The sequence below is a fragment of the Asterias amurensis genome, chromosome 9 (assembly GCF_032118995.1).
Source record: "Asterias amurensis chromosome 9, ASM3211899v1".
In the NCBI taxonomy this organism is placed as follows: Eukaryota; Metazoa; Echinodermata; class Asteroidea; order Forcipulatida; family Asteriidae; genus Asterias; species Asterias amurensis.
Window position 1 is genome coordinate 3,218,848 of NC_092656.1, and position 21,724 is coordinate 3,240,571.

General features: G+C 39.6%; 1 protein-coding gene across 1 annotated transcript; it reads left to right on the forward strand.

Moving 5' to 3' along the window:
- Nucleotides 1-996: 996 nt before the first annotated feature.
- LOC139941525 (IQ domain-containing protein H-like) lies at nt 997-21,720 on the forward strand. The gene is made up of 22 exons (XM_071938063.1): nt 997-1,201; nt 2,605-2,730; nt 3,085-3,188; nt 3,676-3,753; nt 4,293-4,368; nt 5,134-5,253; nt 5,645-5,725; nt 6,296-6,482; nt 7,090-7,289; nt 8,193-8,401; nt 8,882-9,218; nt 9,641-9,791; nt 10,507-10,682; nt 11,836-11,977; nt 12,483-12,613; nt 13,288-13,476; nt 14,113-14,233; nt 14,910-15,184; nt 15,520-15,705; nt 16,730-16,855; nt 17,715-17,885; nt 18,894-21,720. Exons 1-22 carry the CDS (start codon nt 1,151-1,153, stop codon nt 18,978-18,980), a joined length of 3,324 nt encoding a protein of 1,107 aa, XP_071794164.1. The 5' UTR covers nt 997-1,150; the 3' UTR covers nt 18,981-21,720.
- The last annotated feature ends 4 nt before the right edge of the window (nt 21,721-21,724 follow it).

Consider the following 21,724-nt stretch of genomic DNA (forward strand, 5'->3'; position numbering starts at 1 on the left):
TTTGTATAAGTGTACAGTGCACTGGTATTCCCTCAAAAACACAGTTAGTTACCAATACAAATGCTTATTGGCAAGATTGGAAATTTCAATTTTTTTATCTAAATTATTACCTTTTGTTCATGTCTGGCTGTTTTTCCCCCTGTTTTTTTTTGTGTTTTTTTTTGTGGGGGAGGGCAGGCAGGGTTAAAAAATGGCTTTAAAAATGGAATGCATTTTGTTTCTAAATCTGAATTATTTAGCCAGCAAAAATAAAAGTTGGTGTTGCCAAACGCTTCAACCTGAGCAGAGTCTTTCTCGAAGGTCAAATGACAACACAAAGATAAACAGGTATAGACCCTACTGCTGTAACAAAAGCAGTCAAGTGTAAATAGATGATAGAGATAAAAAGCACACAGAAAGCCTGGGACGAACAGAGAACAAAAGGGGAGGAGCTTGTTTGAACACAGGGTAGGAACTCAACAGAAAAAGTCAATGATGGAAAGAGGGAGAGAAAAGAAACTAATTAGTTATGGCGGGGGGGGGGGGTATAAACGATTACTTGTCTGTAGAAGCCATATTTCTAGACATTTTTTTGTGGGAAAATTTTACTTCCAGGTTTCATTCAAGTTTGATTTTATTGACCTCATTTTTAAAAGTGAAGAAAGCCGAAAACGAAACCACTGAAAAGTAATACAATTTAACTTCGTCTTTTGCGGCATGGAATGTGAAAAGAGGGGGTGGGGCACAATTGTTTTCATGCATTTGTTGACAATATTTCTTGTATAAGTCGCCGTCAAGTGAGAAATAACATACTTCTTGTCATGGCCATTTTTTGTTTAACTGTCTTTAATTAAGAATGAGTGACTTTTTGTAAACAATTAAACAATCATTTGACCCAAATAAAGCTCCGCCGCGCGACCGACCGGCCGGCCGTATTATATATCGGCTGTCAAAAGTTTTACCGGGACGAAATGCATGACGCATGCGCAGTTAGAATGTTTAGAGGTTGCCGAGAGACCTTTGCACTTCTGAATCTACGAACGGTCCAGTTTGGTCCATCAAAAACCTACAATTTTTCATATATCTAAGACATAATTTGTATGAATAAATAAACCTGGCCGACGAAGCATGTCGTGCTGAGTATTTTTGAGTTCATCGGACAGCTTTAAACATGACAGAAGTGGAAAGACGACCGGAGGATGTCGGGGAGATTTTGGTGAAGGTGAGCCGAGTGTAATGCGGTATTGCATAGGATAGTGCCCAATATCCGGACAAAGCACAATATTTATTTTTCATCCGGCCCATCACTGTTGCTGGATTGTTGTTTTTGAAAAGTATGGACTAATGGAGTCGTTTGTTTTCACACCATTTAAATAAAGCCTATGACTGGAAGCCTGCTAATTAAACATAAGCGGTGTCTGTTAAATCATTTTAAGTTTTATTTAAATTGTTTATTAAAGCCATTGGACCCTTTCGTTTTTTCGGTACAGAAAAAAAAGTACATATAACGTACAGGGTTTACAAAAGGTAATGGTGAAAGACTTCTCTTGAAATATTAGTCCATGAAATGCTTTACTTTTTGAGAAAACGGTAAAACAATATAAATTCATGTTAGCGAGAATTACGGATTTGTTATAAACACATGTCATGACACGGCGAAACGCGCAAAAACAGGAGTGGGTTTTCCCATTATTTTCTCCCGACTCCGATGTCCGATTGAGCCTAAATTTCCACAGGATTGTTATTTTATATATAAGTTGTGATACAAGAAGTGTGGGACTTGGACAATACTGTTTACCAAAAGTGTATAATGGCTTTAAATTAAATTTTGAGCATAATAAATAAATATAAATATCGTAAATTACAATTACATTGTCATTAGAAAAAAAGAGGAGGAAAAGTTTCCATATGGCGCCACCACTTTTTCATTCGTAATAAATCAATATAGTATCTAATTTACCTGATTGATATATCCCTTTTTGTAAAAATGAGTGAAAAAGTGGTGGCGCCATATGGAAAGTTATCCAAAGAAGAAAAGAGAAAGATTATATTAAAATGATTATATAGCTGATTGGCATTCGCTGAGCTTCTGTTTACTAAAAAAGCATATATGCCTGTCTTTTTCTAACTATTTTTGAGTTTATCAGGCAGCTAAATAAAAATAACAGAAGTGAGAATAGATGACTGGGCAGGACATGGGTCGACAGTCAGGCTGGCATATTCAGTAGTTCCTTCTCCTATCATACCAACATCATGGAGGAAGAACTTCTATCTCTTTCATTTTTGTGGACTCGGGCTAGTCTTGTCAGTAGTCCAGTGGTTCGATTTCCACTTTGCTGACGTAGGATCTACTTTGCCAACTGTATACAGTGTATAGGCATATTCAGAATTGATCAAACCAAAATAAGGATTGAAAGTTGTTATGTATCATTATAGTTCATCTAACTAAATCAACTTAATATTAATAATATTTAATTTACGATACAATTTGTTTGATTAACGTCCAACAGCTTTTAGATTTTGTATGCAAAAAATAGTCTGGAACTTGAAAGTCGTGTGAAAGTGAAGTGAAACTTCTATTTTTCTTACACAACAAAGTCATAAAATTATTTTCTATGGCTGTAGGTACAAGAAGATCTCCAACATCTGAAAGAACATCTCCTGCAAAAAAGCCTGTCGGACGGTCACAGAGACGTGATTGACATTACAGCCTTGCAGAATGCCATCCAGAAAACAGAAGAAGGAATCAAGGTCAGTATTTTAGTAAAGTAGAATTCAGTCCCCCCGGAGATTCTGTCGCCCTCATGGGAAATGCTCTAATAAGAGCGTTGAGAATATATATCCAGCCAGAGCCAGAAATTAACGTAGGCTGTAGGAGGATGATTCAAAAGAGTGCACTATCAGAAGTAGTTTGTACACAGTTCACCATAAAAAAAATGGGGGGGGGGACACCAAATCACACAGGCCCAACTTTCGAATCATCTCAAATGTAGTTTGGATCGTCGAGGCCTACACAGTATTTCTCATAAAGCTCTATGAAGTTGGGCCAAGGCCTCTGAAAATTCTGAAATTTAAATATTTTCGGGTTTGTTCTTTATTCTTCAGGTCCAGTCTGAGAGGATCATTCAAGTTGTCAATAACCGAGTCACAACACTGCCCTCTGTTGACGCGTCTAAGGGAAAATCGGTCGAGCCGTCGTCATACTCACAGTAAGTTATACTCAATTTAATTTAACAGATAATTTTCCTGCATGATAAAGAGCTGCCAAATATCCCTGAGTCTAAGGGAAAATCGGTCGAGCCGTCGTCATACTCACAGTAAGTTATACTCAATTTAATTTAACAGATAATTTTCCTGCATGATAAAGAGCTGCCAAATATCCCTGATTCTGCAGCCCTGAAAAAAACCAGTCTTTTCGTGTTCTGATGAACTTAATTAATAATGTTCCTGATTATGGAAACTTTTCCCCTATTATGTTGAATGTAGAGCAGTGTTTTCCCTTTAAAGTGGTCTGCTGGCCAAATGCCAAATAAAACTATGGAGGACCAGTAAAAATTGTGGCCAAGTGATAAAGGACTTCGCCAATGACCCTGCCTGTTTTAAAACGGCTGTTCAAGACCTTGTCGCCTACTCTTTCATTCCCTTACTTATCAATCCAGGCACCACTTACAATGATTTCTTGTTCTTTCTCATCAGGGAGTCTGTATTCGATCTCGGTGGACTTGGATCTGATCTACCTTTGAGAAGAATCAGTAACAAAGGGATTGTAGACAGGTAACTTCCATGGGAATACATCTGCAAGACTCTCATTCAACTTCTTTTAAATTTCATAATTTGTGGCTTGTTGTGGTCAAGCGGTCACGTTCACTAGAACCGAGCTCTGGTGTTTCTGATCAGCAGAGTGATGGTTCAAGTCCAGGTAATGACACAGGCATGCAACTCTTCCGCGTTTCCGCGGAATTCGTTTTTTTTTTTTTTCCAGATTTTTTTTTTTAGCCTAATATATGCCTGGCAACAACAGTGTACAACTACAATCATGTAAAATAAGCCTAGTACATGCGAACAATGCACCTAAGAGCATAATAAACCTCAACATTTTCTAGTGTACCATTGTGGGTATCATGTCTCGTGGCATTTTGGCTGCCTCGCTCCGCACTTGCGTTGTGCCTTTGAAAATTTTCCTCTCTTTTTTCAACGGGCAGTTGCATGCCTGTTGACACTTGTGTCCTTTAACAAGGCACAGGACCATTATTGCTTTGTTTTTTTGCCATTAATTTCAAGAGTGATGACAAACATACCATTTTCTTTAACAGGAAGTTGATAGCCCGCTATACAGCAGTTGATCCAGTGGGTGGTGGAGGACCACATGGCCCATCACCAGGCCAACAGGTGAGACCACTTTATTTTAGCTGCTCAAGTTTTTATTTTAAAGACACTGGACACCTTTGGTAATTGTCAAAGACCAGTCTTCTCACTTGGTGTATCTCAACATATGCACAAAATAACAAACCTGTGAAAATTTGAACTCAATATTGGTCGCCTAAGTTGCGAGAAAATAGTGGAGAAAAAAAACACTCTTGTCACACAAAGTTGTGCCCTATCAGATGCTTGAATTTGGGACCTCCAAATCTAATTCTGAGGTCTTGAAATCAAACTCAAATATTTTAGTGGAAAATTACTATCGAAAACTATTCTTCAGATGGAGCCGTTTCCCACAACGTAGGGCCTACTTTATTAACAATTAGATAAGACCAAGTTAAGCCTGGTTCATACTTCCTGCGAATGCGAATGCGATACAAATGTTGACGTCACAAATTCACAACGAATTATTTGCAGCAGTTCAACTTTGCTCAACTCACTTGCGAATATCGCTGCAAAAGGAGGGTTGTGACGTGAAATTCACTATATTTGTCTCCCATTCGCATTCGCAGGAAGTATGAACCGGGCTTTACACTTGTCAAAAAAAAAGAATGCTCCACATGTCTTCAAGGTGTTTTGGGAATCTCAGGAGTTTTTTTTTTTTTTTCTTTTTTGGGGGGGGGGGGGGTGTTATTTTTGTACAAGAAGAAAAAGTATGAGAACATTTGGGTGTGGTTCTTAAATCTAAGTAATTGACTAATGTCTAATGCCTGAATGATATTTTGTGATTAACAGGCCAAGTTACAGTACAGCCTAAAAGCAATAACGGATCCAACGAGTACTCAGAACAGGAAAGCAGTCAGTGAGAACTATGGAGTGTCACTTCCAGTTATTGTAGACAGGAGACAGCACAAGGTGGGTCAATTAAAGCCTACACCAAATACTAATTATAATAATAGTGGATTCTTAAATAGCACTCAAATTTGTCAGTGATGCTCAAGGCACTTAAATATTCAATATGTTCTTGTAAGGAATTTTGGAGATTGAAGTATTAGACTAAGTCCTTTATAGCACCACGTAATGGATTCAAATTTGTGAGGATAAAAGGTGATATATTTTTCCATTACCTCAGTATCTTAAAGTGGAAAGTTTCTCAAAATGCGTTATATTATCGAAAGCTGTTGCACTTCTTACCAAATAAGTATTTATTGCAAATAACTTTCAAAGTCATTTTCAAACGTTTACAGACCCAAATGAAGAGCTAGATCTATGCAGTATTTGTAAATGGCTTCTTTTTTTGTCTCAGGTTCCAACACAGAAAGTTGTAATGGGTTCCAACGTGGATCACTTGGCTGTCTTACCGAGGGCAAACAGAGTGGACCCCCAGGTAAGCAGTTTTATTATTTCTTAGTTTACTTCGTTCCTGGCATCATCATCATCAATTGGCAAAGACTTGCATCCATGGCCGCCTCATCCTCAAATTGTAATGGGGGCGTACTCCTGGAGTCGCTCACCTGTTCTCTTTCAATCGTTGCTCTTCTCAGCTCTCCTACACTTCTACTACTCTGTCTCACTGCTATGTTTACATTCAAACCCCCCTTTGTTGACAAAACACTGTATACGTCATGTTTAGCTGGGCAAAACGACGCGTAGTCATGGTGAGATCGTATACACTTTCTAGCTAGCTGCCAAAACACAAAGGTTTTGCCTCGCGAATCATGTTATGGTTTTGAGTGACGTAAGAGGTCACATCGTCTACAGAGGTACAGCTTGGGGGCGACCTCTGTCTTTTGTATACTTGTATGCGCTTTTGATTTTGTTATCTTTCTATGTACTGATAAATGTTGAATTATTTTTCAGAGTATGGAATAAACATCATATTGAATTAAAATGAATTGAAATATTATAATCTATGGTTCGTTTTAACTGATGACATTTTGATCTGATGTTTTTTCAGTTGATACCGCCACCCATCACAGAGAAGGATGCCAGAAAGGGAATTCTGAGCCTAATGGAGAGGGGTCTTATACCCCCTGCTGCCGAGTTGACCCTCGACCCCAGCCCAGTCAGACAGAAGCTGGTGACCTTACATGACCCACAGGAGAAAAAAGATGTTCCTAAGGGACCCCCTGGAAGTTTTGGAGGTATGTTTAAAACCCTATACTCCCTAGGCCTACTTGCCTACATACAGGTGAGCTAAATCTTCCATTCTTAAACAGCGGCTACAGAATGATCTCAATATTTCAACTATTACCTTTTTATGGCCAAATAGACATCGTAGATACCGGTTAATAACCACTTTACTCTCAAAATTTGCATTTAGTAATAAATAATTCAAGTCAAAAATGCACAACTCCGCGCGGCTTTTTCAGTCGAGAGTCAAAATCTGCTTAATAGGCAATGACCCCTTGACGTAATTGGCGATTTTTCTGGGGTTTTGGTTGCATGTTTCAAGAATACCCAGGGATTTTACCGCTTACCCCTACTCTAGAGCAGGGGCTGACCGGGGTGGGGGTGAAGCGATAGTATGAGTATAGGGTTTCATTATTCGTGACTAAAAGTGTTTCGGCTCACACACTGTTATGTATGGAAACGTTTGGGAACTTTTAAAGGAGAACGCAAACAGTTTTTAACACATTTTTCCTACTCCCCATACAATAAACATTCCCCTTGTTTTCATAATCAAGCCTCCAAAACTCATGTCAATACAACTAATCCATCATGGTTGTACAATTTCCGTTTGTTTCTCAGATGGTAGCTACAACATAGCGTCAGTCAAACTAGACCTTGACCCTTACCCTCTTGAGCCTATGGCCGTCATGAAACCACAGATCATGAGACGACCAATGTCCAGCAGTGATGCAGATCCAATATGGGCCTCACCAAGGTCTGGGGCAGCTTCAGCCAAATCCAATAAGTCCCTGGTACCCGTCAGGAACATGGAGCCGCTGGTAAGTCAACTGCTTCAGCTGTGAGCCTTTAATTACCCTGTTATATATAGGATTTGAGGCATTGCACGGTGAGGTATCAATATATATTTGGTTTGCGGTAACACCATGTGTGTATCTACTTGCCAGGTAGAGTTTGTTCTTAGAGAACTGTCTTGCTTAATGCTACTACCGCGGAGTAGATTGTTCGGGTGTTCGGGGAGATTTTCTCAGTTCTGAAAAAGAACTGTCCTGCTTATTAACTTTTACCTGGATGGATGGTATAGAAATAGGCTGGGACTACTACTTTAGCTTATAGGATTGTAATTAACTGTACTACCGCGGCGTCAGTTCTTGGGTTGGTCTCAACGTTTCGATTAGCTTGCTCTAGTCATCATCACTGAGGAGACTGTTACACTCTCTAAGTCTTACCATTTAGTATCCTTACTGTGGGTTTGGGAAGCTATATGCCTGACTACAATATTATCATGTGGTGAATGAACCTACATTACACAGGATGACCACTCAATACACTCCACTGTGGTTTGGAATAATACTAATAGAAAAAGTGTGTCACCGTGCATAAGAGAGACTGAGAGAAATTTAATCTTGTTTATCTTTAACTGTATAAGTATACATCAATACTGGATTCAAAAAAAAAATTATCAGACTCCAAGCTAACATTTGAACAACATTTCATTTTTTTTTTTTTTCTTTTTTTTTTAAAGGGAGATACAACACAGTAGTTTTATTCAATTAAAAACGCAATACTGCCGGACAAGTCAGTTTACAAGCCCAATGCTAAAATCAATAGCCTTTGGCCTGGAGTCTAGTGTTGGAGTTCTGCATGACATTGTCAGTTTCTAGGAATTGTACAGACCCCAAAAATCGCTTATTGAACTCACTCATTTGATGTTTTAATCACAGCCGCCTCCCACAACGCCCGCCAGTGAATTTAAGCATCTCCACCACCGCTTTGCCATCCAGCACGGCAAACTACGAGAGGCGTCCAAAGACTTCTTAGCTTTCAAGCAGCATTACTGTTTATCTTGGGGCAATATCGTGACCATGTTGAGACATCTAGAGAGACTGCTCACTAACTACGCCGTGCCTCTGGCTTTTGTCAGCGGAGACAAGTAAGTCATCAACCGTAGGAGTTTAGCAGGCCTACACCTACTGGGTCACCCTTGAAGGAAAAATAGACCTTTAGTTTTCGGAAGATTTTTTTGGTTTTAAATCCTAAGTAAATATATATAAATACAATAAAACTAACCTGTGAAAAGTTCATTTCAAAAGATAGTAGAGTTTTTGAGATATCGCCGAAAGTCCGGAGCCATTATTTCCATGCAGGAAGAATAATCCATAATTGGACTCATACCTGACTGAAAGGTTTCTTAGATTCAAATTCGGGAGATAGGACTGATACATTTTTTTATAACCACATTACTTCGAAAAGAAATGTTTCTCAAAATGCTATATACTATTGAAGGCTAGTTTGACTCTTTTTGAACGTTTAAGGACTTGTTGCCTATTTAAAGAAATTCCTGCAACTTTAAACTAACTTTTTTTCAAAGTGGCTAACATTTACTTACACTTTTGGAATGTTTGCCTAACAGATTAGCTGATTTAGCAGTGGAGTTTGAGCTGGACAAGCCTCCTACAACCAAGGCTCTTCTTGGTGTCGTACTAAACATCGACGACGTCATGGCCCTCATCAACCGGCCTGGTCGGAGGTTCCTTGGACCAGATGGTGACGACGTGGCAGCCACAAAGATCCAAGCGACATTTAGACGCTACAAAGACCGGGCGTTGTACCTGGAGTACCGGAGGAAGAAGTGGGCCGCGGGGGTGATTGCCATCTCGTGGGTTATGCATGTCAAGATGGCTAAGGTCAGGAAACAGCTCAAGGAGACAAGACGTATTCAGCTGGACGAATTCAGGAGGAAATCCAAGGTAAAAAGAAATCTCATACTGCGCTACTTTTTGTTCAAGGTGTACAGGTGTAAACAGTGTCTGAATACAAATATCTAGGAACCGAAATTTAACCAGCAGCTTAATTTTGAAGCATGTGCCAAATCAACATTTAGTAAATTGTAACGTCTGTTTTTTTCTACACTAGTTTTGTTAAGACGAATTGATCTTGCAATTGTTAAAAGTATAGCATTTAGAAATTAATCTAATAAAAACCAAATTAAAACCTACTTACAGATCACAACTACACAAACATTTTATTTTTTATTAGATTTTTACGAATAACAATAAATAATAGATGTAGACATCTCATTTATAGTGTCCATTGAAGGCAATTTTGCAGATGGTCTGTAAACTAAAAGAAAATCTGAAAAAAAAAAGTCTTTACTTTTTACCTCATGTAGGAGTTTGCGTCATCCTGGGAGCGAATTCAGAAGAATCGCCGAGTTATCATCCACATTCCATCCCTCGGCTACTCCCACAAGATCAGAACGACTATCGGAGATTTCAATATCCAGCAGAATCAGCAGATGGCAAGGTTATGCGACTTACAGGGTGAGTGGCGATCACTTTAGGTTTAAGGAGGACATCAAATTCTGGTCGGGTTTGGCATAGTGGCATCTTTCCTCGCCTTACACCTCTAGGCCTGTATGCTTCGTTTTTGAAAGGGCAAGTGCACCAAGGCATTTTCTTCTTGGTGAAGGGGCACAATTGTCAATTTCTACTGGAGCATTTCAAGGGCACCAAGGCAATGACCAGGGGGCATCGAGGCAATCACCTTTGTTGCCTCCTTGAAGTATCAGGCCTGCGCAGTAAAATTAAGGCCTTGGCACTACGTGGATTGGGTTTTCAGTCCCTACTTTACCCTTGGTTTTCCCTGCAACAATTTTCTGGAGTTTTCATCCCACACCTAAAACTGAAAGATATTTCCTGGGCCCAATTTCATAGAGCTGCTAAGCACGAAAGTTTACTTAGCATGAAATTTCTTCCATGAAAAAAAACAGGTTACCAACCAAATTTCCATTTCTTGCATATCGCTTATTACTGGTGTTCAGCTGTTGTTTGCTTCTCCTGAAAATCATGTGAAAATTTGTTTGGTAATCCTAATCCTGTTTTTATCAAGGCAACAATTTCATGCTAAGCAAATTTTTGTGCTTAGCAGCTCTATGAAATTGGGCCGTGGTTACATTTTGGTGTGAGATTGTTAATCTCATTAACATTTGTGTAAGTTAATTAATACCCCAACTTTTCCTTGTCATGTGTTTCACAGATCCCAACGTGGAGGTGATCTACGTGTCGCCAGTCAACATCAATGATGAGACTCTCCAATATTACAACAAGCTGCTTGGACTCAGGCCGGCTGTAGAGAGCGGCAATGTGGAAGATCAGAAAGATATGTCGGATCGGTTCAAGATCATCGTACCTGAGGCCATCAATAGCTTCCCTGTGAGTACAATCCAATGGTTTCTTAAATATTTCTTCAAAAGTAGTAATGATCCCGGTCATGACACTTGCGCCCTTGAGCGAGGCACTTAACCATAATAGCTTCGTAAAAAGTTGGGAGGGTAGTGTATTCTGCTTTATAACACCCCTTGCAAAGATTCTGCCTGCTCATTGGTTTAGAGCGCGTCACATGACATGTCTTAGTTCTACACGACGGCCGTCGGTTTGCCATGCGCTAGTCCGAAGACTAGCACATGGCGCCGTGCGCTAGTCCGACAGACTAGCACACGGCGTGCAGTACCTAGACGTCCGTTGCGTGTACGAGGATCATAAATTAATAGTCTGTAACCATTTCGGATTGCACGACACTACATGCAACACAGTAAGTAAAAGTGTTTGCAATCTGTATTCGCATCGTCCGTGGATTGTAGCATTCAGGTCTGTAACTTAATAATAATAGTACAGTATTTAGAAATGTTTGGGGTGTTATAAAACAAATGTTGACTGCTTTTACTCGTGCAATGGTTAAAAACTATGACTCCCTCGGTGATCCCCGGAGCATTCTATTTTCCCTCGGCTTCGCCTCGGGAAAACAGAACGTTACGGGGATCACCTCGGGAGTCATAGTTTTAACCATAGCACTCGAAGCAGTCAATATTTGTATACTACCACCCAGGCTCCTAGTGGATGGTACCCATGCTAGATCATTTTGGATTGTAAAGGAGTAACCCTGTATCAGCCCCTTGAGTAGTTGGCAACATGCCCCTGGGGGCAGTTGATTTGGGTTGATAGCCCAAATCTGTTAAGTGTAGCCCTCACCTTGAAGTGGCAGTCCATGGCCTTGTGATTTAACACAATGTCTCATAAGGAATAAATAATTTTAAAAAGCGATATTCTTGTAGCGCTTTGTAAAAAAATCACTCAAATGAGATCTAACTACATAGTGCCGTTGCAAATTTCGAGATATATTTAGAGTCAGAGGTATGAAGCCCAGTGCTGTTTGACAACCAGGGGGTTAGGGTTAGGGTTAGAGTTAGGCTTCATACGTATGTATGGTTAACTACACCCAACCACGTGGAATTGGGCTTCATTCGTAGTGATGTATATTATGCATCTTATGTTATCAATGGTCTTGTCGTTGCTTTTTTGTTCGTAGACTCACAGTATGTGTCTTTCAACGTTACTGAAGTACAGTCCTCGAGCATTGCAGAGAATACGCAATCTGATCGCGGGGAAGGAGGCGTACATTGTACCCGGAGTGATGCACAAGGATGATCTATCCCTAGCTGATGAACTGAGTAGGTTTTTAAATTAACTGAGAATTATACCGCACTCCAAGGATTGCCGTCCTCAATGCAGAGACGTTTACAGTGTATAGAAATTTTAATAGATGGAAATTTTGCATCGGGGATAAAGAATATTAGTTTTGGTTTTATATACACCGATGTGTGTTAGCACTGTATACTCAGACCTTCTGTGAAAAAAATCACAGGCATATTACTCTGGTGATGCGAAATGGCAAAGCAATGATTGGGTCTTATTTTTGAAACATAGCTCTGAATACTTTGCGCTTAAAGACTTTCTCTGTTATGATAAATCGCAGGGGTGAATATTCCTTGGGATTTGCCGGGGTAAACTAAGGGGTACAGCGATCCAAGTGTGAACGGGCAGACCGTTGTCCCGCGGGGTTGGCCCCAGGGAATAGAGTAGTGTTAAAAGTGCTCCACTTACCAAAATCACTTGTGGATAGTTATCTAATCTTTTCATTGTTGTGCACCTGTTGCTGTTGTTGATCGTTAATAGATTTGCCAATACTGGGATGTGAACCAGAGGTTTCTCATCTCTACTCCACCAAGTCAGGCTCCAAGAGAATCTTTGTCAGTGCAAATGTTGACGTTCCGCCGTCAGATTATGATGTCTACAGTTCAGAACAGGTTGGTAGTTCAGACGAGACATACCATTTAGAAGAGGAAATGAAGTATGAGATAAAGTATTTATTTTACAGGGCTGATACATCGGCCTTGTGAGTTGGGTGATATCTCAGATAAAAACCCAGTTAAGATCACCGAATTCAAACTCTGGTGTTTCTGATCAGCAGAGTGTGGGTTGGAATCCCAAGCCGTGACACTTGTTTCCTTAAGCAAGACACTTAACCATTGCTTTGTCCTTCGGATGGGACGTAAAGCCTTGTGTAACACATGTAAAAGAACCCAGTGCACTTATCGAAAAGAGAAGGGGTTCGCCCCGGGTGTTCTGGCTGTGGCCGCTGTATGCGCTGTGGCACCTTGTAAACCATTATAAGGTGCTAACTAATTGGGTCTCAAAATTCATCGTTTGTATATACTCAGCGCCTTGAGTACCTTGTTTGGTAGATACGTGTGCTATATAAGACTTTGTTATTATTATTAAAAAATAATGTAAAAACACACAAATGATAGTTGATATGAAGGAAGGTAGGTGGCAACATGCCCCTGGAGGATAGCTTCAATATGTTTAGTGTATAGCCCTCGCCTTGAGGTGGCCATCCAGCCTTGTGATTTGCAGCGATCTCTCTAATAAAAAAATAATTAAATGCAAATTATTGGTATTTTTGCAATTTGTTTCCTAGCTTCACGAGAGTCTTGCCCAACTGGTAACCGACAACCTGGACGTCAAACGCTACCTGTTCAAGCTGGACGACGAGTTTGACGGGCGGGGTATCGCCTACTGTGACATCACACCGCATCTGAGATGCCACGCCTGGGCCAAGAAGGAAGCTGCTCGATACGGGGAGAAGTGGTCCAAGAAGTGGGCACAGGTATGGGGAAGAGACAATCACAATTATATCAAAGTCTATTATGAATAAATTTTTAATTTTTTTACGCCATACTGCAAAACTCTACCTGACTCTGCAGAAAATTTTTCTGAAAGTTAATCAATCTTTCCACGATCCTATCAACCAACCCTTTTCCCCCATTATGTTAAATGTTGTTCTAATACCTCCCTGATTGTTGTAAAAAAAAGTCTGTGATTGTAAGATTCAAATGTAGTTAGCTCTGTCTCTTAAGGTTAGGGCACAAAGCGTTTTGCTTCAGCCAATCTTCAATAATGTCCCTTGTAAAATAATCTGCTTCTAAAGCCATTCATGTGTTGTACTTGGCCCTCCTTGGTTGGCCTTGGCATACTTCCCAATGTAATTTCAAGCTGACCCCAGTGTAGCACTGCATTCCTTTTCCTACGTGGAGAAAAATTTGACATGCACAATTTTTTGCTGCGATGCTTTGCTTTGTCGCTTTGTCACAGCTACAGCGTGGCTGGGGAGGGGCACGTTTTAAATTTACTGCCCTACCGTGACTTTTATGTATCTGTAATGTTGTAACTTGACTTATTACAAACAATTTGTGAATGCTTTTCCATGGAAGTAATTGTACTCCAACTGTTTGTTTCCGAACAGGAGCCAGCTTATATAAAGATCCATGCTGAGATAGCAGATATTCTTGCCACTAATGCCACACCAGTCAACAAGAAACTTTTCCCGACGTGGGCCAAATTCCTGGAAGCGTTTCTTAGTCAAGGTACAGGGCACAAATTAATTGGTTATTCAAGGAGTAATTCCTCCCTGCTCTAGATGCAAAGGTCATGGGTTCGAATCCCACCCGAGTAAAAATGCCTGTGATTTTTTTCACAGGACTCAGGAAAGTACTGACATCGGTGAATATGGGTAAAAACCAAAAATTAATATCCTCCCATTTACTCGTCCTTTTGGTTCCAATGCATTTGCAAGCGGAGGTCACACACCGAGTGCAGTGAAGATACCATGGGTTGCTTTGCTGATTTCTGGACTTGTGCCACAAATTCATCCTGTCAAGAATTGTTTAGTTTTAGATTTCCATGATATTTTTTTTCATGAGCCATTTTTTTTTTTCTTTTGGTGTATAATAGTTATGGTGTTAAGCACTGTATACTCGGTACTTTCCCAAGTTCTTAAAGCGAATTCCATATGCAAATCACTCGGATGGGATACAAACCCACAACCTTTGCATTGCTAGAGCAGATGCTTAGCACTAGCCACTGGGCATTGCTCGGTGGTCTAGTAGTATCCGGATCCAAAACTAACATCAACAGTTGACGTGGATATTTTCCTGCATAAATCAGAACATCTGTGTACGGTAAAATCAAAGACAGTATTTTTAATCCTAATGCAATTATTCTATCTCTCAAACATTGTTGAATGTTCCCTTCTTTCTCCAGGGGGTGTAATAGAAGCCTGTCCCCCCTCTGAGAGTGTAACAGCCATCACAGTCAACATCCTGATTGCACCTGACAACAGAGTGACGCTAATCTCCTCCGGGGATCAGATTCACGCCCATAGTCCGTTCCACAGCTGGGGATTATCCGTGCCTCAATCCTCTGTTGATCCGGTCCCGTTGAATCAGGCGTGTGCTAAGATCGCTAAGAGCTGCTTACAGCGAAGCGTCATGGGATACATCACCGTTGATCTGGTCACGTTTATTGATCCTACCACGGTAAGTCTAGTTTCATAATTATTTTCATTGTAGGGTGTCGCGGCCAAGCGGATAATTTTTTACATAGTACATGCTTGAAACCTCAACATTTTCTAGGGTACCATTGTAGGTATCATGTCCCGTGGCATTTCGGCTGCCTCGCTCCGCAGTTTCCTTGTGCCTTTGAAAATTTTCCTCTTTTTGTTCAACGGGCAGTTGCATGCCTGCATAAAAGAGCCTAGAACACTTATTGTAGAAGAGTAGGGGTTTACCCCAGTGTTTCTGGTTCACATAGCATAATATAATACATAATAATAACTTTCTTATTCTTTCTTCTTTCCTCTAATTTCACTCAGAGAGAACAAAAGCTGTGGGCCGTGGACCTTAACCTCTGGTACGATGACACTGTCTCCTTAACGAGTCTCATGCTGTATGTGACTGGAGGAGTGCTGAATAATAAGACGTGCGAGTTTCATGTACCGCCTCCTAAGAAGGAACGGAAGAAGAGTATCAGGAGGAGATATGAAGACCTAGAGCCTGAGGTGAGTGTATATCTTAACAGCCCCCGATTTCACGAAGCGCTGCGACGCGTCGCAAGTGCAAGTTGCGACCGGTTACACGTCGGAAGTTGCGAACTCGTCGCAGCCACGGCGTGTCTTATATAGGTCTGCGACTCATTGCAAACCCTATGATGCGTCGCTACTTGCGATGAGTTTCGTGAAATCGGGGGCAGAGCAGGGTCCAATTTTATGGCTCTGCTTACCGCTACATTCTGGGCCTACAATCACCAGTTTTTGCTTACAGGGGAAGTGGCGAATTTATGCACAAGCTGTGTAAGTACAGAATGGCTAGTGATGTTGAGTATGAATGCACACAATCAAAAGTCTCCTGCTAATCTGTTAAAGCCATTGGACCCTTTCAGTAAACAGTATTGTCCAAGGCCCACACTTTGTGTACCACAACTTCTACATCAAATAACAAACCTGTGAAAATTTGGGCTTAATCGGTCATCGGAGTCGGGAGAAAATAATGGGAAAACCCATCCTTGTATCCGTGCGTTTCCCCCGTCATGACATTTGTTTAAAATAAATCTGTGATTCTCGTTAACAAGAATTGATATTGTTTTGCTGTTTTCTCAAAAAGTAAAGCATTTCATGGAATAATATTTCAAGAGAAGTCTTTCACCATTTCGTTCTGTAAACCCTGTAAATTATTTGTAAATCTGTGAACTTTTTTTTTTTTTTCTGTACCGGAAGGGTCCAATTGGCTTTAAATATGCTTGACATAAGCTCAAAATTCCCATAAGCATGAATGTTCACTTGGGGTAAGCAGAGTCATGAAGTTGGGCCCGGTATACTTTCTTTGGAGTGTGATGTTATGGAATGGTCTGGATTTTCATGGTCTGGTAGTCTAGTTCCCCAGGCTCCAATCTCTTGTATAGACCTTATGCATTGACATCATCAAGCCACCATCTTATAGGTAAAATTGGAGATGAGACTCACTGCTGACAAAACAGTCTGAAACTGGGTTTTTTGTTAATTTATTTGTTTTCACATTGTCTTTCAGGAACCTCCCAATACGAATCGCTATGCGGTAATGAGCACCCGCCTCTTACATACCAACCTTGCAGTGGTTCACTACAGTGTCTTCTTTCAGATGTGCCGAGCGCATGGCATCGGCTTCGATATAAAGGTAGGCTTTTATGTAAAGTAAGCATTCTCAAAAATTTCAGTGGCCATCCACGGAAGCTTTTGGAGCTTCTTGAGCAGTCATTCTCTCTTGAAGATATCGTTGATATCGTTGCCACACTGAAACCCTGTTTTGACAAAGGAAATACAAGCTGAACCTCGGCCATCAGCTACAGTCCAAAGTCTTCCATGGTAACCAGGGGCCTTTCTCAAACCTTGGCGTGGGCTCGATCCGGCTCAGGCTTAGGCTCCGCGCGCAGGGTACACAGCTCGGTCTTTAACCTGCAATGTACATTTTGGAGCAGCGCGTATTGCACAAATATCAGCACTCGGAGCCAGGTGCCAGAGCCTTAGCCGAGATTTGAGAAAGGCTAAATGAATCTCACAATGCTCAGACTTGCCTCCCATTGAGCTAAAAACAATGACGAGCAACTGGCTGCATCTCCATTTTTGTTTCGCACACAACGGACAAAGTTCTTTCCTTTTCAAATGAAATTTTCAGATGCAGGTATTGTGTATATCTACATTTGTATAGGCTTAAAGGGTTTTGATGTGTTTTGTAGATAATTTATTTTGTCATGACATGATTCTCTACATACTTTGAATGTAAAGTGATGTTTTCAAGAGATTGCTTTTAGTTTTCGTCACGTCTCCCGAGACAAAAACGATTTTTGGTACATTATTTACACATTTTCAAAATGACAGCACCTTAGCAAGTATTATTAATTTTAAGGGAAGCTTTCTACCATCATTATCTTCAAAACCTGTAAGTTTAATGTAAATCCGTGGACATTGTTTTTTGTGTCGTAAAAAAAGTACCCAAACCTTTTGCCTTTAACGCTACTCTTTGATGACCTACTCAGGAAAAACAAGGAACAGCGTTTACGTTGATAGACAGTTACAAGCGAGAAGGTATCGGGATGATGACAGTAGGAGAAGAGCTTCAGGGAACTCTAGCGTCATTCGCTCGGAATCTCTCCGTCATTCATCAAGAGATATCAGCACCTAACATGCAGGGCACATCAAACTTCAAGGTAGGTCTTGGGTCAAAGGTTATAGAGCGCCGTAAAACAGGGCACTTAAAAGACACTGGACACCTTTGGTAATTGTCAAAGACCAGTCTTCTCACTTGGTGTACCTCAACATATGCACAAAGTAACAAACCTGTGAAAATTTTAACTTGATTGGTTGTCGAAGTTGCGAGAAAATAATCAAAGAAAAAAAAAACATTGTCACATAAAGTTGTGTGCTTTCAGATCCTTGATTTCGGGACCTCAAAATCTTACTGAGGTCTTGAAATCAAATTTGTGGAAAATTACTTCTTTCTCCAAAACTATGTTACTCTAGAGGGAGCAGTTTTTCACAATGTTTTATACTATCAACAGCTCTCCATTGCTTACAATTATTTTGAGTAATTACCAATAGTGTCCAGTACCTTTAAGCTTTATCTACTGTTGAATATGAAATACGGAATGTGAAGTATGGCAAGAGTGTCGTTTCGACTTGCACATACTTTTTTATAGTATTGGGCATTGTCTAAATTGATTTATTGTTGCATCAAAAGAATTGGGTGAGGTGTGCAGTAGCATCAGGTATAAATCTCTTTTGAGTGGTGTTTGTTTCTGAAAAGAACAAGTGCTTGACACCTCAACGTTTTAATCAGTATGCTCTGATCGTCTTTGGGAGAATGGAGAAACGTCGAGTTGCCAACCACCTAGGCCCAATTTCATGGCTCTGCACTTACGATCATGATTCCCCGCTTACAAGCACGCGCCGAATTTCTGCGCTAGCCTTGGTAAGCATATAATGCCTAGTAAAGCGGAGTACGCACGCGCAGAAGCCAAAATTTGTCGCTAACCCGTGAAATACTCTTGCCGTAAGCACAGAATTCCCTGCTTCGGTAAGCGCAGATTTACACATGGTGCTCCCGCATACCTCATCTAATTATGCTCCCACCATGCTAAGTGGAGTCATGAAATTGGACGTCATTGTGTAAATATTTCTTTCTTACAAAATGTTCACCTTTATGAAATCTGTTTCAGGCTGTGATTGAAGATATCGAGGGGATCCTTGGTACGACTATCCAGAACATGGATCGCCCGGAGGACGAGGTACAAGAAGTCAACTAGGTCATCCCCTCGTCTTGAAATGCTTCCCAAGAATGTCCCTCTCCACCATCCTCCCACCGACACATTCATCCTTCCATAACAATTTTGTAAATCTTCTGATAATTCACACGGGTGTTTTTAACGCAACAGGAAAGTGCCTTCAAAAACTTTTACTGCACCTCTGTTCTCTCCCGTGCCAGGAGTTTTATTTTAGCTGTTCCGATTTCCCCTCTCCGGAAAAATCAAACAATTTTGATCTTGGGCTGTAACTCCATGGTCATACATGGGTCCATACAGCTTGACCGTGTTGCACCAACGTCCTTCACAATTCAGCTTCTCAATTGTGAGTAAGGAAAATTAGACTTCCAAGTAATTATGAACAAGATTCTTGCAGTCTTCTGGTTATTGGCTTGGTTAGGCTTGGTTTCAAGGTTTTGCAAACTAAAGAAAATTGTACCAGCCGCAATTTGCCGCAATTTGCCGCAACGGCCTGAGAAGCTAGCTTGTGTATGGGGAAAACCCTGCCAATCCTATGTACATGTATAATTAAAACTTAATTTATAAAGAGCTGATTGGTTAAAGTAAAATAACTTTCTATTTCTTAAAAACACATGTAAAAAGTGTAGCTTTCTCTTGTTCACTTGTAAATATTTGTACAATTTATTTGTTTTTTTTATTACCAAACTGACATTTTGTACATTTCGTTTGTTGATCTACCAGACACATTCCGTCCAGCTGTAAATTTTTAGTAAACAAATCTATTTTAGTATCAATATAGCATTATTACAAAGAATCTCTTTGATGTAAAAATTAATTTCTTATTTAACTTTCATTAATCGTTTACACCTTTTCAAGTTGGTATTGTTCAAACCAAAGAAGAGCGTTTTACCTTGTAGGTTTTTAATGTAACGCCCGAAGAGAACAAATTCTAAATCTATGCAAAGGGAAAATCTAAAAACCTCGGTCCAATTACTTAAAGCATGTTTGTTTAGCAGACGTGTTTTTCACTTACAGAGTGGCTCTTAGCAGAGTTTCTACTTCATTAGTACTGCTTACCGTAGACAAAAACAAACAGCACACAAAATTTACGCAATTTTTGTCGGTAGAAAAACTGACCATTCAAACAAATACATGCACCACTAAATCAGTTTGACTGTTAAAGGATTTGGGTACTTTTTCAAAATGTCCATAGATTTACATTAAACTTACAGGGTTTGAAGATAATGATAGTGGAAAGCTTCCCTTCAAATATTACTTACTGAGGTGCTGTAGTTTTTGAGAAATGAGTAAAACAATGTCATGAAAATACGTTTGTAAATGCTTAAAATAATTTTCGTCTCATGAGACGAAAATTATTTTCATGACATTGTTTTACTCATTTCCCCAAAACTACAGCACCTCAGCACGTAATATTTTCAGGGAAGCTTTCTACTATCATTATCTTCAAACTGTGTAAGTTTAGTGTAAATCTGTGGACATTGTGTTTTTTGTCCTACAAAAAGTACATACACCTTTTGATTATTATAAGCTATCAGAATAATCAAAAGTGTATTTCATAAACGATCAAAAAGGTTTAACAAAATGAAAATTTTTGTTTCTGCTGAAGGCAAGCACAAATACTTGCTTAGCCATAAACGGCTTTATGAAATTGGGCCCGTTGAGTTTGAGGTGTTGATTGGTACACGTATGTTTTCAAAGGCTTGGAGTAGCACTGCACCTTCTGTTAAATTCTTAAAAGTACAATTCAATTTCATCCAGGATTCTGTTCATTAATCTACTTACAACAATACATATTCTTACAATTTTTGTCATTATAGAAAATCACTGCACATTATTTCATGTGTGCTCTTAATGACATCCTGACAGCAAAAAATTTTTATATTTTGTTGGCAATATAAAAATACTTTTATAAGAACAAACGAAAGCAAACATAAGTACATTGATTCTTTTTTTGAGAAATACATCCGAATGAGTTGATATTTCAGATAAATAAATCCTAAAACTCAATACTTATTCCCAAAATGTCATGCTGTATTTTTGAGCTTGCTTGAAAAAAGCTTTTAACATCCTATAAAACTCACTTGAGAGATTTACAAGAATCCATTCTCAATCTAACAAAATCCAACACTGTCTTTTGATTCAAACCCCAACTGGTGGACTCTGATCGTGGTTGTATGCTTGATTCCAACGAAATGCAAGAGATCAATGGAGTCTTTGGTCCAAAAAGAGTCAAACAAAATCATGCTGTTGGATTTCGAAGGGTTGGGTACATTTTGGGTTCAAATATAAGGAAGTAACATTGCAATAATGGAAAGAGGAGTGTCATCGTTTAGAAAACTATTAAACAAATTTTGCATTTATTTAGTTTGTTTAATCCTTTCAGCAAGAAATGTTCTGTGCCTCAACTTGGAATAAACTTTTCATCACATTAAACGAATGAATTACTGAGATTTTTTAACTATTGTTTTTAAACAGGATCAGTATTGTTCGATAAAAATGCTTGACGATACCCCTTGTGATTTTTTTCAATTTGGACCAAAATTTGTTTAAAATAATGGACTTACCCCCTTGTGATTTTTTCAATTTTTGACCCAAATTTGATAAAATGCTAGAGTTACCCCCTTGTGATTTTTTCCATTTTGGACCCAAATTTGTTTAAAATAATGGACTTACCCCTTGTGATTTTTTTCCATTTTGGACCCAAATTTGATAAAAATGCTGGACTTACCCCTTGTGATTTTTGTAATTTTGGCCCCAAATTTGAG

What these genes read in the sequence shown, in the direction of transcription:
- LOC139941525 (XM_071938063.1), top strand. Translation starts at nt 1,151, where the DNA reads ATGACAGAAGTGGAAAGACGACCGGAGGATGTCGGGGAGATTTTGGTG. An exon ending in AAACAGAAGAAGGAATCAAG is followed by an intron (nt 2,731 to 3,084) that starts GTCAGTATTTTA and finishes TTTATTCTTCAG; the next exon opens with GTCCAGTCTGAGAGGATCAT. An exon ending in GCCCATCACCAGGCCAACAG is followed by an intron (nt 4,369 to 5,133) that starts GTGAGACCACTT and finishes TGTGATTAACAG; the next exon opens with GCCAAGTTACAGTACAGCCT.